The sequence below is a fragment of the Ipomoea nil genome, unplaced genomic scaffold, assembly GCF_001879475.1.
Source record: "Ipomoea nil cultivar Tokyo-kokei standard unplaced genomic scaffold, Asagao_1.1 scaffold2283, whole genome shotgun sequence".
Classification (NCBI taxonomy): Eukaryota; Viridiplantae; Streptophyta; class Magnoliopsida; order Solanales; family Convolvulaceae; genus Ipomoea; species Ipomoea nil.
In genome coordinates, this window is record NW_017618711.1 from 2,306,818 (window position 1) to 2,322,763 (window position 15,946).

Here is a 15,946-nt window from a genome sequence, read left to right on the forward strand (position 1 = left end):
AATGTCTATAACAATAGATAGAAATATAATATAGTTATTATATAGATGTATTTATTTAGAATTAATATCATTTTGGTTTGATTATATTGACATTTTTGTTAGTCTTTATTATCAATTTGATAAAATTTAGTTCTTTCCAGGATTTGAATTAAACAAATTTAATAAAAAAAAATGTTTGAGATATACTTACATCTTGGATAGGTCCTTAAATTTCATTGAATTTGATTGATTTACGCCTCGAGCTCCAATTTGTAATTTTTCAAGCATTTTTACGACTGCAATTGTCGCCTCGAGCTAATAATCGTGCGCCTGTTCTTTTGCTCCTTAGAGTTCTCATTTGAATATTTGCTACTACCAGCAAGATCTGCACCGACGGGCGACGGCTGCTCTGCTTTGATTCGTGCCCAAGGTTTCAAGCCGTGGAAGTTTGAAGCAATAACAGATTTGTGATGCCCTTAGATGTTTTGGGTTGCATGGACACTACACTTATGTATTCAACGAGCATGTGGTAGTGCATGACCGTTCTAAGTTAGTAGAGTGATTTATCGAGACCTCAACCTGCTAACTAGAGGATTGTGACAGGAAGGCCACTCTACTCCTTACAATACTCTATTAGGTATTTAAGTCATCTATTAAGATTTAGCTCGATGGTTCATGGGATTTAGTCGGGGTTCTTTAACGAGTCCTCAAAAAAATAAAAAAATGTTAAGTAGTATAAATAGGTGGGCTCATTTCTTTCACTTCCTTGGACAGAACCAATTACGATATGATCAGCGGATCGGCCGGAGAGTTGGCAAAAGTCATAAGCCATGCTTTGATATCAAAGTCCAAACAAACTGTTCCAACTCAAACATGGACGCCATTGATGGAGCAAGCTTTGCACCGTCTTGGATGCCGGGAGTCACTAAGCCCAACACAGGTCGCCCATGTAATCGACCCGCATCTCCTCCATCACCACTCCCTAGCTTTGGGTTTCTTTGATTGGTCTTCTCAACAACCAGGATTTTCTCACGATTCCTCTTCCTATCAGTCAATTCTCAAGGCTCTTTCCCTTTCTCGCAAATTCAACGCTGTGGATAGGGTTTTGAAACAGAGCAAATCCCAGAAGGTCAACCTTCCGCCGTATGTTTATCGCGCTGTCATTGCCTCTCAGATCACTAGTAAGAACACCCGGACCGCGTTTTCTACTTTCAAAGAGGTTGGTTTACTAATATCCGACATTGGACCTCAAACTTGTAATTCGCTTCTTGCTGCTACCTCTTCTGAAGGAGATCTTTTTCGTGCCCGGAACGTGTTCGATGAAATGACTCTTAAAGGCGTTCGGTTAAACACGCTTGGGTTTGGTGTGTTTGTGTGGAAATTTTGTCGCTGTAATGGATTAGAAATGACTTTGAATTTGCTAGACGAGGTTCGGAGGATTGGTTTTTCTGGAATTAACGGGTCTGTTATTGCAGTTTTAGTTGCTCATGGGTTGTGTTCTGGGTCTTTCGTCTCAGAGGCTGTTGTGGCTTTGGATGAGTTGAGGAAAAGAGATTGTAAACCCGATTTCATGGCGTATAGGATTGTTGCTGAAGCATTGCGAGAAATGGGTAATGCGGTTGATGTAGAGTGGGTTTTGAAGAGAAAACGGAAGCTGGGGGTGGCACCAAGATCCAATGATTATAAAGACTTTATTCTTACCTTGATTTCAGAAAGACTAATATCTGAAGCAAAAGAGTTGGGTGAAGTAATCATGAAAGGGGATTTCCCAATGGACAATGATCTACTCAATGCTCTGGTAGGATCTGTTTCAGCTCTTGACCCTTGTTGCTCCATGTTATTCTTCGATTTCATGCTTGACAGAGAAGTGATTCCTACACTTCTTACATTGAAGAACTTGGGCAGGAACCTTTGCAAGCTTGGTAAAGTTGAAATGTTGGTTGAAGTTTCTCAGAAGTTATTTGCCAGAGCATATTTCACAGATAAACGGAGTTATAGTTTGATGCTTACACTTTTGTGTGAGGCCGGTAAAGTAAAAGAGGCTTATGAGATTCTTGGTGAGATGAAAAGAAAAGGTTTAGGTCTGGACATATCATCTTACAATTCTCTTCTAGAAGCTTGCTGCAGAGAAGATCTACTGCGGCCAGCAAAACGGCTGTGGGATGAGATGTTTACAAATGGCTGCCCTGCCAATTTAAAGTCCTACAACATCCTAATACAGAAATGTTCAGAAGTTGGTGAAGTTGAAGAGGCTTACAGGCTGTTTGAACACATGTCTGAGAAAAGGGTAGCACCTGATGCAACAACTTACAAATCCCTTCTTAAAGGAATTTGTCAAGCCAAAGATATTGCCCTGGCTCTTCATGTCTTTGATATGTCTGTTGCTCAAAGTACTGCCCTTTCTCGGAATATTTTGGGTTCATTTGTCCTCTATCTTTGTAGGGAAGGTATGACTTTCAACATGTTACCATACATAACTCTATGAGTTAATACCCAATTTAGTAGTCGAGTGGTTTTTCTCGATTTAGTTCTAAAAGTCTTTTTGTGCTTAATTGGGTCCTAAACTTAGATGATTTTACTTAATTGAGCCCTCTGTTAGGATAACTTGGTAATTTCTCCTCTATTAATACCTAATTTTGTCCTCGATTATAGTGATTTTACCCAATTTAGTTCTTGACTATAGTGGTTTTTATTTAATTTAGTCTTTGATTTTAACAGCTGGGGACTCAATTAGGTAAAACCATCGAAATCCAGGACCCAATTAAGCACTAAAAGACTTTTAAGACTAAATCAAGAATAACCACTATAGTCGAAAACTAAATTGGGTATTAACTCTAACTCTATATTTTTCTTGACAAAATGATTACTTAATAGCCACCTATTTGCCTACTATCCTGGTTAAGAGTTTTATCTGATATTTGCAGGTAATGTGCTTCATGCTTTGAAGTTACTTCATAGTCACATTGATGATATTGCATTTCTGGACTCCCATCTCACAGTACTGAGATTTTTAAGTGATGCTGGAGAGACTTCATTGGCTCTTGAACACTTGAAGTTGATTCAAGACAAGTCTGCTTTCATGTTTCAAGCTCTTCACAATGAGATTTTATCTTTGTCAAAACCAGATCCACTTATGAAGTTGTTTAAGGCAATGCGGGAAAACAGTCTTGGTAGTAGAGATGGATCCTAGGTTAGAATGTTGAATGGGTACCTTATTGAAGTTCAGTCATTGAGAACAACAATGAACAACCTAGCGGAGGCTAAGTGCTATCATTGTTGAAGTCCAAGAGGTACATATGCAGCTATCTCTCTTTCATTCCAATATTTCAAAACCTTTCCTCCAATTCTGGCACTTAAGGAAAGCCTAAACGACTGTTGAAATTTAAACGTGTAGTCATTTGCAGTAGGAATCTTCATATTGGCAGTGTTTTTCAAGAGTAAAGTTTGTGCTACAAACTAGCTAATTCAGTAGCTGCAGGTGGGAACAGAGAAAGTATCCAATTCTTCCATCTATAAGGAACTTCAGAATCCACGGTCACACAGCCACGTAGATACCCACATTTCTCCAGAATTAACTTTGGGATGTTTTTGTGTTTAGGTAATTTGATGGTTGATCTGCTTAAAGCTATAAGTACTAGTAAGATAAGAATTCTCTTAGTAATATTCTTCTTCTTTTTCTGTTTCAGGTGCATAGATTTGGGGATGCTGTTTGGCAACTCTCCAAACTCCCACTGATTCTGATACTACTTTATGAACCGTACCCTCACGTGTATCGTTGTGCTGTTTTCATCCTGGGAATGCAATCAGTCCAAATATATACAATGTCCCAATCAACATATAAGTATATAAAAGATGAAAAAGGTATAATCATAATATAAGTTCTCTAGTTATGTCCACATTTATTTATTTAAAACACTTTCCCTTGGACATTACTATATCTTACTCATGCTGTTGTGTTCTTTGCAAAATGCTCTTGTCAACGGGTGAGAAGTGGGAGACGAGGTTGAAGCAGGGTCGTCAATGGTGAATGGATGGTTGTGTGCAGGCTGTAGAGTAGGAAACTGAGAGAGGATGTAATGAGTGTAAAGGAGATTTTGGAGTGTCCTGGCTCCATGGTTTTGTTTAAAACTCTAGTACTTGTGTGTGTTTTTTTTTTTTGGGTGAAAATAACACTACTCGTATATTAAGAAGAGCAATTGTTATACCGTGCACCAAGGCGCACATAGCACTGTGTGTCCGGCGCCTCCCAAAACGACGTTGTTTTGTTAAGTTGTTAAAAAAAAAAAATCCTCTGTTTCGAATGCACATGAACTCATAATAGAATACACATAATCTAACATAATACGTAATACACATAAACTCATAACACAATACACATAAACTTTTAACTGAATACACAATGGGTTTGGTTAACATAATACACATAAATTCTTAACTGAATACGCATAAACTCATAACACAATACACATAAAATTTTAACTGAATACACATAATAAGGTTTGGTCTGTTTGGATGGACAGAGTGATGTCAGTCTGAAACGCGCACGGTTTGTACCTGGGTGCACATTGCTATGTGCGCCGTGGTGCATGATATAAATTACCTAAGAAGAAGGAGAAAGTGTTGAATACAAGTAGGTAAAGTACTATGCCAAATGATAGAATTAGACTGATAATCTGCTGCCCTAGTCAAGGTGTGGACTAACACATTCATTGATCTAGAGATAAAATAGTACTTGTGTTTTATTTCTCCATCAGAAGTATTTTACTTGTATAATAAAGATTACATACTTAAGGAAAGTTCAAAAGGAAAGAAAATAATATCTTTTTAAAAATAAATCTACCAACTATGAAGTAAATAAATTATTCTGATTTGTTCCCTTATTTCACTGATTGCTTATACCTCGTGTGATCCCCGTGTGATCCCCAAGACGGCGTGTAGAGAAAAAAAAATTATCTCTTTTCCTGATGATTTTTTGCAGGAGAAAGAAAAAAAAAAAAAAGAAAAAGGAAAATGCCGGGAGCTTTTAATTTATTGAGAATTATACAATATAAATACGTTAATACAAAAATTTGTATGAATTTAATAGCAGTATTATTTGTTTTAGCTTTTGGATATGTATGTGCTAACTTATGAGGTAAAAACTTCTATCATGAGACCGTCTTATGGATTCTGATCTGTGAGATGGGTCGGGTTGTAGACAATTGGTGTGTGAGTATCACAATTTCAGTTATAAATATTACAATATTTATCATTAGTAACAATCAATTTTACCTTAAATAATATCACAATTTCATATATAAGTATTGCAATATCTATCATGAGTAATGATTTATTTTTAATTCAAATTGGCATCAAATTTTCTACAATAAGTATAATAATTTCTTTCGTAAGTAACATTTCACATATAAGTATTACAATATTTACAATATAATTACACAGTGTAAGTATTACAATTTCAGTTATAAATATTACAATATTTATCATTAGTAACAATAATTCTACTCTAAATAGTATTATAATTTCACATATAAATATTACAATATTTATTATAAATAATAATTTATTTATTTTAAATTTGTATTAAAATTTTTGTAATAAGTATTATGATTATGATTGTCTCAAATTTCAAATTGCCTCTAGCATATAAAATTTGAATTCCTCATAATAAGATTTTATTTGCATGTGGCATCAAGACATTCAAGCATGAAACCAAACATTATGGGTGTTGTTCTACAGACAAATCATTAAAAGAAACTTGGCCAGAGAATAATTAAAATCATCGTATAAACACACATCATACTTTACCAAATATCTTGACAAATTTTTCTATTTATATATATAATTATATATTATGATGACAACACACGTAATCACGAAAGGAGTACAGTTTAGATGATCATATGGATCGCTAAACTCAATTATTCATATATTTTTATATAGACTATATCATTCCATACATGAATGTAACACACTAAAGCATGCTAGGTACATCTTTAGCACTTGAAACCATTTGGAGGCTTTTGTCCACATGCATCGGAAAGAATACTTATGGAAACATTGATGTTGGTGCGAACTTGGAGTTTGCAAAGACAAACACCAACTTGGAGATTAGTAAGTCCCTCAAGGCGTCGGCAGCAAGGCTTTGCGAAAGTTGAGCGAAATCTTGGTAAGATAGAATCTATATTTTTTAATATAATTTCACATATAGTCAACTCTATTTTTCTTTTTGGGCATGTATCAACAACAGGGGAAGGTGGTGGCGGTGGAGGAGGAGGTGGTGGCGGTGGCGGTGGAGGTGGAGGTGGAGATGGAGGTGGAGATGGAGGTGGGGTAACAGGTTGATTGCCACCGTCACTGTTAGGAGGTGGGACAGGAGGTTGGCCACGGCTTGGAGGTGGGACGGGAGGTTGGCCACGACCTGGAGGTGGGACAGGAGGTTGGTCATTGCTTGGAGGTGGAACGGGGGGTTGACCACTGCCGGGAGGTGGAACGGGGGGTTGACCACTACCGGGAGGTGGGACGGGGGGTTGACCACTGCCGGGAGGTGGGACTGGGGGTTTGCCATTGCCTAGAGGTGAGACTGGAGGTTGGCCACTACTGGGAGGTGGGATGGGTGGTTGGACACTACCTGGCGGTGGGACCGGAGGTTGGCCATTGCTCGGAGGTGGAATAGGAGGTCTACCACTTCCCGGAGGTGGGACTGGCGGTCGACCACTGCCTGGAGGTGGGATTGGCGGTTGACCATTGCCTGGAGATGGGACCGGAGGTTGACCATTGCTTGGAGGTGGTATCGGAGGTCGGCTATTTCTTGGAGGTGGGATAGGGGGTCGGCTATTACTCGAAAGTGGGACTAGGGGTTGGCCATTGCTTGGAGGTGAGACTGAGGGTTGACCAGTACCTGGAGGTGGAACGGGTGGTCGACCATTACCAGGAGGTGGGATTGGAGGTTTGCCACTTCTTGGTGGTGAGATAAGGGGTTGACTATTACCAGGAGGTGGGACAGGGGGTCGGCTAGTACCAGGAGGTGGGATTGGGGGTATGCGAGTATTGGGAGGTGGGACAGGTGGTCGACCGTTACCTGGAGGTGGGAGGGGTGGTCGGCCGCTACTTGGAGGTGGGACGGGGGATCGACCACTGCCTGGAGCTGGGACGGGGGGTCGACCAATACTAGGAGGTGGGGTTGGGGGTTGGCGAATATTGGGAGGTGGGACGGGTGGTCGATTGCTACCCGGAGTTGGGATGGGTGGTCGGCTGCTACCTGGAGGTGGTACGGGGGATCGACCACTGTCTGGAGGTGGTACGGGGGTTGGTCAGTACCAGGAGGTGGGATTGGGGGTTGGCGAGTATTGGGAGGTGAGACGGGTGGTCGACCGCTACCCGGAGGTGGGACAGGGGGTTGACCAGTACTAGGAGGTGGAATTGGGGGTTGGCGAGTATTGGGAGGTGGGACGGGTGGTCGGCTGGTACTGGGAGGTGGGACGGGAGATCGACCACTGCCTGGAGGTGGGACGGGGGGTCGGCCACTACCAGGAGGTGAGATTGGGGGTTGGCGAGTATTGGGAGGTGGGACGGGTGGTCGACCGCTACCCGGAGGTGGCACGGGTTGTCGGCCGCTACCTGGAGGTGTGACGGGGGATCGACCACTGCCCGGAGGTGGGACGAGGGGTGAGCCTCCACCACTCGTGCTACGAGTTGGGGCTGTTGTGCGTTGACAGTCAACAAATGCAAAGAATATGATATTGAGGAAAAGAAAGATGATGGTTGGGACTTGGAAATTGGAGGCCATACCCATAAAGTTAATGTAAATATTCGCAATTCTTTTTTGTTAGTTTGTTGATTCAAGTGTAGTGAAGGTCAATATTTATACTTGTAAGTGATGAGCTTATTTCTTTCAAAAAAACATGCTTAATTAATTGATTTAAAGTACAATTTCACTTGAAATCTTTAAATTTAGACTATTTACATGTGAGTGTCTTCTTAATTTAAAATTTACACATAATTCTCATAAATTTTCATTTTCGTTATTTCATTTCATGTTGATTTCCTATTATACCTTTAAATTGTAATTTGATTAAACCTCATAGGCCCGTCTGTAATAATTTAATCCCTAATTAGTGAACAGAAGATTTGACTAATGAGATTATTGTACTATGCCACTTTTCATGAATTTATTAAAATGTTAGGCATGTAATTTAAAGTTTATTAAGGGCTATTATTACGCATCTTTAATCCAATCAAGTGGAAATTAATTCTCTTATTATTTGAGTGTGGACTTTTAATTTTACTAATAATTTATGATAAACTAAATCAATTTGATTGTACATCAAAAAAAAAAAAAATCAATTTGATTGAGTTAGTGTTTTATATATATCAATACGTTTATACATTTATTTGAAGCTAGTGTAACACTATTGCCACTAGTCCATTATTATTTTGTTAATACTACTGAGTACTGACTTTGTTACAATATAGTATCTTTTCATAATTACTTTCTCAATCTACTGAAGCACAAAGAGTCATTATTATTATTATTATTATTATTATTATTATTATTATTAGACTATATTTGGCATACTTAGCTTATAAGCTAGCTTAAAGCTAAAAGATGAAAAAAAAAAAAAAAAAACTAATAGTTACTATCTTATTTTGATATGCTATTTAGAATAAAATTTCAAAATAAGTTATTATTTTAAACTTTACATGTTTTACCAAACAGACCTCAGAGCTTATTTGTATTTTAAATAAGTTATAAGTTTTAAAATAAATTCTATCAAACATAGCCTAATATATATTTTGGACATGTGTTGAGAATTCATTTAGGCCCTGTTTGGTAAAATAATAGCCTATCTGTCAATTTTGACTTATTTGACCACTATTAGCTGTTTAACTTGGTTAAACAATCAATATGAGTATTTGATTAATTAACTTTTTGTAACAACTTATTGCTACAAAATGTTAAAATTCAAAAAGTTGCTCAAAATAGTTTTTTTCGATCAACTTTTTGAAAAAGTTATTTTGTATATAATCAACTAAAAAATAACAGCTAATTTACCAAACACTTTTCTATAATCAGCTAATGCTAGCAATTAGTCAAACCCACTAATAATCCAATCAGCTAACAACTATTTACCAAACACCCCTTAGTCAACATCCTATTGATGAAGGAAGAGCAAGGTGGTTTATATATGTAAGAGAATTCTTGAAAATTTTGATATTTAAACTTGGCATGCTGTATACAGGGGTGAACCAGAAATTTTTCATAGAAGGGACAAGCTAGTCTTGATCAAGTGTAATATGGGTTACAAGTTACAACACGTGTCTCCTATTTTGTAATCATCAAATTTTCTGATAAATAAGTAAATATTTGCCAATATTCAATACGCAAATCAAGCAACACAAACATAATTCGACATTGGAATGAAATTTGACATTGTATAATCTTGCAACATCAATGATTTAATTGTTTAAAAAGTAAATTCTAATCAAATAATCGATGGATATACAAATCAAGCTTAATTATTTTAAAATTTATTTATTTATGAATCAGTCTAATTAATAGAAGAGTTTAATAAATATTATGCTTTTATTTTACAAAAATATTTCACCAATCATGTCATAACCAAAATTGGTTGGCAAATTCTCTTATGAGATAATCTTATAGATCTTTATCCGTGTGATGAGTTGGATTTTTGATAAATATTATATTTTTCAACATAAGTATTACCATTTTCATCATAAGTAATAACTCTCTAACTCATAATATTACATTTTGATTTAAAAGTATTACATTTTTCATAAAAAATATTATATTTTTCGTCATAAGTATTACACTTTTTCTCATAAGTAACAATTAAACAATTTATCCATGATTAGTATTATATTTTTTTCTCATAAATAACGACTATTCAGAAAATGACTCATATTCCGAAAAATATTTTAATTTTATGGTGTTTGGCTGAATGTTAGAGAACTATCTTTTTCTGTTTAGCTAAAAGTTATGAAATTGTACATATATTTCAGTTTGGTTTATAGTTCCTGAAAATGAACATATTATTTATAATAATAATAATAATAATAATAATAATAATAATAATAATAATATTATTATTATTATTATTATTATTATTATTATTATTATTATTATTATTATTATTATTATTATTATGCGGTGATGGTAGTGATGTGGCGGCGGCGGCGGTGTGGTACTAGTGGTGTTGGTGTTGGTGGTAGTGATGGTTGTGATAGTGGTGTTGGTGGTGGTGGTCTTGGCGGGGTGGTGCTGGTGGTAGTGGTGTTGTTTTTTGTGGTGCTGTGGTAATGGTTATGGTGGTGGTGGTTTATGTGGTAGTGGTGTTGGTGGTGGTGTGGTAGTGGTGGAAGTGTTGGTGTCATCATCGTCGTGGTGTGGTAGTGGTCGTGTGGTGTGTGGTGTGTGGTGGTGGTGATAATGGTGATTGTGTTGGTTAAATGGTTGTGGTGGTGGTAATAATAATAATAATCCGGAAACTAATTTAAAAAGAAAAGAGAGAAGAGAGATGGAAAATAAAGAATCCAAAAAATGACTTTTGTCTAAGGAAGACATTTTTTTGCCAAATTTGACATTTTTTTCGTTGAACAGAATGATTATGAGTTAATACTCAAAATCGTCCTCGACTATAGTGGTTTTTCTCAATTTCGTCCTAAACGACTTTGGTGACCTAATATCGTCCCAGACTTTTGTGTTTCGCGCAATTTAGTCCCAAACTTTTGTGTTTTTGCTCAATTTAGTCCCTCATTTGTTATTCTGTCCATTTGGTGTTAAATAAATACACAATTAATTAATTTTAATATTGACATCTCTTTACTCATAGACATGTGAACTGCGAAATCCCTTTTTCTTTTACGAATTACTCCCAGAATTACTCATAAAACTGCAAATATAAAATTTGATTTGCAGGTCCGGGAATATTCTGGGTGTAATTCGTACAAGAAAGAGGAATTTCGCACTTCACAAGTTGAAAATAAAGAGAGATCAATATTGACATTACTGAGTTGTCCCTTAATTTAACACCAATTTGACGGAATAACAAATGGAGGACTAAATTGAGCGAAACACAAAAGTCTGGGACGATATTAGGTCACCAAAGTCGTTTAGGACGAAATTGAGAAAAACCACTATAGTCGAAGACGATTTTGGGTATTAACTCGAATGATTATTTTCATTTGACTTCATTTTCCTTTGACTACCCAAACACTAAGGAGGTGTTTGGTTGATGAAAAATGTTTTCATTGAATTTGAGGAAATCTAGATTTTTTTTTTACTTTTTTTTTTTGGTTGGAAGAAAAACATTTTCCTTGACCCCCCCCCCCCCCCCCCCCCGTTTTGTTTTCCATGGAAAACAAGGAGGACAATTATGCCCTCACGAACTTTTTTAATTACCATTATTGTTGTTGTTGTTGTTGTTGTTATTATTGTGTAGAGGTATAATTGTCTTTATATCCATTATTCCTTACAATTTCAAATCCAACCAAGTAATGGAATTTATATTCCCAACCAATTAAACAATGGAATCCATTTTCCTGGAATTTATTTTCCATGGAATTTCAATTCCATTTCCCTTCAAATATTTTCCAGCGAACCAAACAGGCGGTAAAAAATTCAGAAAATGATTTCCGGAAGTCATTTTCTGAGTTTCCAAACATACCCTAAAGTATTACACATTTTTTAAAGGTATTACACTTTTTCAAGTAACAAACAATTTATTCCTGATTAGTATTACATCTTCCCGTATAAATATTACATTTACATCATGACTCGATTTGTCTCATAGTAAGAATCTGTGAGATGGTCTCATAGGAGATTCACTCATGTATATTTTGTTTTACATTGCCTGTAAAACAAATAGTAGTCTTGAGCAGCTTGGACTCAAGTTAGCTCACAAAGTTGAAAGTTTCAAGCTACATGTTCAAACTATCATTCTTATCGAGTTCAGGTTAATCGAGTTGATATTTATCAAGTTAATCTTTTTTTTTTTTTTTTTTTTTTTTTTTTTTTTTTTTTTTTACTCTAACCTTTAAGAATTTTCAGTCTTATTAGGTCATACATCAATTTCAAGATAAAATTGGAGTGCCCTCAGAGGAGTAATATATAAAAGTAAGGAATAAGGGTCAAATAGGCCATTCAACTGCACACCAAAGTGTAATTAGGCCATTGAATTAAAAAAGAATGCAATTAAGCCATTAAACAACACAAAAACATGCAATTTAGCCCAAAATGACTTGTTTACCTGATATAGTAAGTTACCAATTTTAAAATTAATTTTTTAAAATAATTTTTAATAAATAAATAATTAAAATATTAAAAAAAGTAAATAATAAAAAAAAAAAGAGACAATGGTGGCCGGAGACGAATCATATCCGCCCAGCTTTGTCTCCATGGCCGGAGACGAATTCGTCTCCCTGGCCTTCGTCTCCGGCCATGGAGATGACGTCTTTCATCTCCATGCCCAGGGAGACGAAGGGACGATCCCTTCGTCTCCATAGCCATAGAGACGAAGGTCTTTGTCTCCATGGCTGGAGACGGAGGCCCGTTTCCGTCTATGGAGACGTAGCCGGCCGGAGACGATTCTTCTTCTTTTTTTTTCTTTTTTTTTTTAAAAAAATATTTTAATTATTTATTTATTAAAAATTATTTTAAAAAATTAATTTTAAAATCGGTAACTTGCTATATCAGGTAAACAAGTTATTTTGAGTTAATTGTATTTTTTTGTTGTTTTAATGGCTCAATTACATTCTTTTTAAATTCAATGACTTAATTGCACTTTGATATGTAATTGTGTGGCCTATTTGATCCTTATTCCTAAAAGTAATAATTTGGTGCACTTGTTTAATACCTATGCTAGGAGAGTAGGGGCGCCCGCGCCCTACGTATTTGTTACCTCACGTTTTGGGAGAAAGAGATTATTGTTATTGTACATTAATGTTTTATTTTATACGGAGTACTTGGTTATTTGTTGTTGTTGTTGTTGTGCGTTTATAATAACTAATAATAGATTAATTACCAAAATAGTCCCTTGATTATACTAAAATTACTAATTTTGTCCTTGACTATTTTTCTTGACCAATTAAGTACCTCAATTTTAAAAATCTTAACCAATTTCGTCCTTCGTTTGTTTTGCCGTTAGACATCCGTTAACTCGGGACCAGATTGGTAATTTCACTATAGTCAATGGACCATTTTAGTAATGAATTTTACGGGCTTTTGCGAGTCTGCCCACCAAACCCGCAGGGCCATAGGCTAGGGTTCATGCAACCAAAGCCCGCCCTATGCGGGTTGGCGGGTCCCGCGAGCCAGTCCATGATTTTTTATTTTTTATTTTTATACTTCAAGGTTCAAAAAAATAAGTAAAGTCCACAAATGATATTAATTTTTTCATATTTAAATACTAAAAAAGTTAAAATTTTTAAAATATTAATATCATACATACATACATACATACATACATACATACATACATACATACATACATACATACATACATACATATATATATATATATATATATATATATATATATATATATATATATATAGGTTCTGGTGCGGTTAGAGTGCCCAGGTGCAGTTGTGCGGTTTAATCTGGACCATTCATCTCGCTTAAATCAACGTTCAGAATTGTCAAAATTTAAAAAAAAAAAAAAAAACGCGGTGATAATTTTGTAATTTTTGCATGTAGGTCAAAATTAAGGTGAGCGGATCTGTGATTAATGTGCGTGGGGTTTCTGCTTAATGTGCGTGAGGTTGTGCTTAATGTGTGTGGGGTTTGTACTTAATGTGCGTGAGGTTGTACTTAATGTCAATAGTTGTTGAAACTTAAAATCTGTGAGTTAATATATTAAAGTGCGTGGGGTTTGTGGTTAATGTGCGTGAGGTTGTGCTTAATGTGTGTGGGGTTTGTACTTAATGTGCGTGAGGTTGTGCTTAATGTCAATAGTTGTTGAAACTTAAAATCTGTGAGTTAATATTTAAAGTGTGTGGGGTTTGTGCTTAATGTGCGTGAGGCTGTGCTTAATGTGTGTGGGGTTTGTACTTAATGTGCGTGAGGTTGTGCAGACGCTATCATTTGTGTAGACGCTACTCATTTGTGTAGATGCTATGTGTAGACGCTAACATTTGTGTAGACGCTATCATTTGTGTAGGCGCTATCTTCTTCCCGACACGCGTTTTTTTTTTTTTAATTTTTATTGATTTGAGTCGTTGATCTAAATTTGATCAACAGCTCAGATCTAACCGCACAACCGCACGGGAAGCTATACCCGCACCTGAACCCTTCCATATATATATATATATATCCAGAAAATGAATAGGAAAATGAAAAGAATTGAATACTTCAAAATTTTAATTGTTTAATACTTTTGATAAAATCCTTTTTGAAGTATCAAACAATTAAAATTTTGATGTATTCAATTCTTTTCATTTTGAACCTAAACCTAGTTTACCAAGACTATGTGGTCTAATAGTATCCGGGTTGGACTTCTATTTGGAAGGTTGTGAGTTTGAGCCTTAGTAGAGGCGTTATTATGAACAGATAATGCATTTTAATGGAGTCAGTAGCATTCAAAAAAAAAAACCTAAACCTAGTTTTAGACCAATCATTATAACGTGCATCACAGCGCACCTCGCGCCCCGTGCTTCACAGCGCACATAGCACTGTGCACCTCGCGCCTCCCAAAGCAACGTCGTTTTGTTAAGTTGTTAAAAAAAATCTCTGTTTCGAATGCACATAAACTCATAACAGAATACACATAAACTCGTAACAGAATACACATAATCTAACATAATACATAATACACATAAACTCTTAACATAATACACATAAACTCATAATATAATACACATAAACTCTTAACAAAATACAGATAAATTTTTAACATAATACACATAAACTCTTAACTGAATACACATAAACTCATAACACAATACACATAAACTTTTAACTGAATACACATAATGTGGTTTGGTTAAAATAATACACATAAACTCATAACACAATACACATAAACTTTTAATTGAATACACATAATCAGATTTGATCTGTTCGGACGGACAGAGTGACGTCAGCAAGAAACACGCGCGTTTTGTGCGTGGACGCACATAGCTCTGTGCATCGTGGTGCACGATATATTTTGCCACATGCATTTTCAGACCAATAATACTACTTCCTTTATCGTTAATCTTTGTGGTTTCTAAATAGATTTAGGGTGTGTTTGGTTGATGGGTTTTGTCCATAGGAATGTGTATGAAAGTGATTGTTATTGTTCGGTTAATAGGTTTTTAGAATACTACTATAAGTTTTGAATACCTCATCAATTGGAAAATTCATACCCAAATAAGATAAATGTTTCATTCCCTTATTCATTCTCAAGCATTACTATTAGTGACCATTCTCATTTCACCCGGCCTACTACCAAACATGTTAAATACTTTCGCCAAAACCCATTACCATTACCAAGTATTTGATATCCATTTCCATTCTAATTCTTATGTGCGAACCAAACACACCTTTAGTTTACTTGTTGTCTACAATCTTCTCTAATCTTTAACCTTTTTCGATCTTTGAATCGTTTTCGTTGATTCCCTGTGAGCGATGTTAAAAAAAAAAAAAAAAAAAAAAAATGCTTCCAACAACGAAACTCATATATTCTATAACCCATAAATGGAGTACCCAAAATTATGAGCAACAAATTTGAGGAAAAATCCATCATCAAACAACTTATCATGATATGTATCCTTGATTTTCTTGTATCCATGTATTCAGAATACGTGAAGAAACATACTACATCCAACAACTATAATAATGCTCTCATAAGTGAAAAATAAACATAATGTACAAACCATAAAACTATTTATTGTTCACCATTTTTTGCTCTACAAAGTTGAATCAAAAGGATAAGTGGTCGATCCATCAATACTCGACCTGAAGTACGAC

The 15,946-nt window shown here is 35.7% G+C and overlaps 2 protein-coding genes across 7 annotated transcripts; one reads left to right on the forward strand and one right to left on the reverse strand.

Moving 5' to 3' along the window:
* Window positions 1-687: 687 nt before the first annotated feature.
* Window positions 688-12,527, forward strand: LOC109151386 (pentatricopeptide repeat-containing protein At5g14080). Of its 6 annotated transcripts, none has more exons than XM_019299391.1 (5): window positions 688-2,426; window positions 2,904-3,269; window positions 3,374-3,577; window positions 3,666-3,840; window positions 3,971-4,107. In XM_019299391.1, the coding sequence occupies exons 1-2, from the start codon at window positions 767-769 to the stop codon at window positions 3,167-3,169; spliced, it is 1,926 nt and encodes a 641-aa protein (XP_019154936.1). In that variant the 5' UTR covers window positions 688-766; the 3' UTR covers window positions 3,170-3,269; window positions 3,374-3,577; window positions 3,666-3,840; window positions 3,971-4,107. The 6 variants fall into 6 exon arrangements, with proteins under 6 accessions (XP_019154936.1, XP_019154933.1, XP_019154935.1 ...); XM_019299388.1 differs by having other exon boundaries at window positions 3,384-3,577; XM_019299390.1 differs by having other exon boundaries at window positions 3,387-3,577.
* On the reverse strand, window positions 5,973-7,765 carry LOC109151176 (basic proline-rich protein-like). The gene is made up of 2 exons (XM_019299095.1): window positions 7,297-7,765; window positions 5,973-7,237 (listed from the first exon to the last, which is right to left on the reverse strand). The coding sequence occupies exons 1-2, from the start codon at window positions 7,763-7,765 to the stop codon at window positions 5,973-5,975; spliced, it is 1,734 nt and encodes a 577-aa protein (XP_019154640.1).
* Window positions 12,528-15,946: the final 3,419 nt, after the last annotated feature.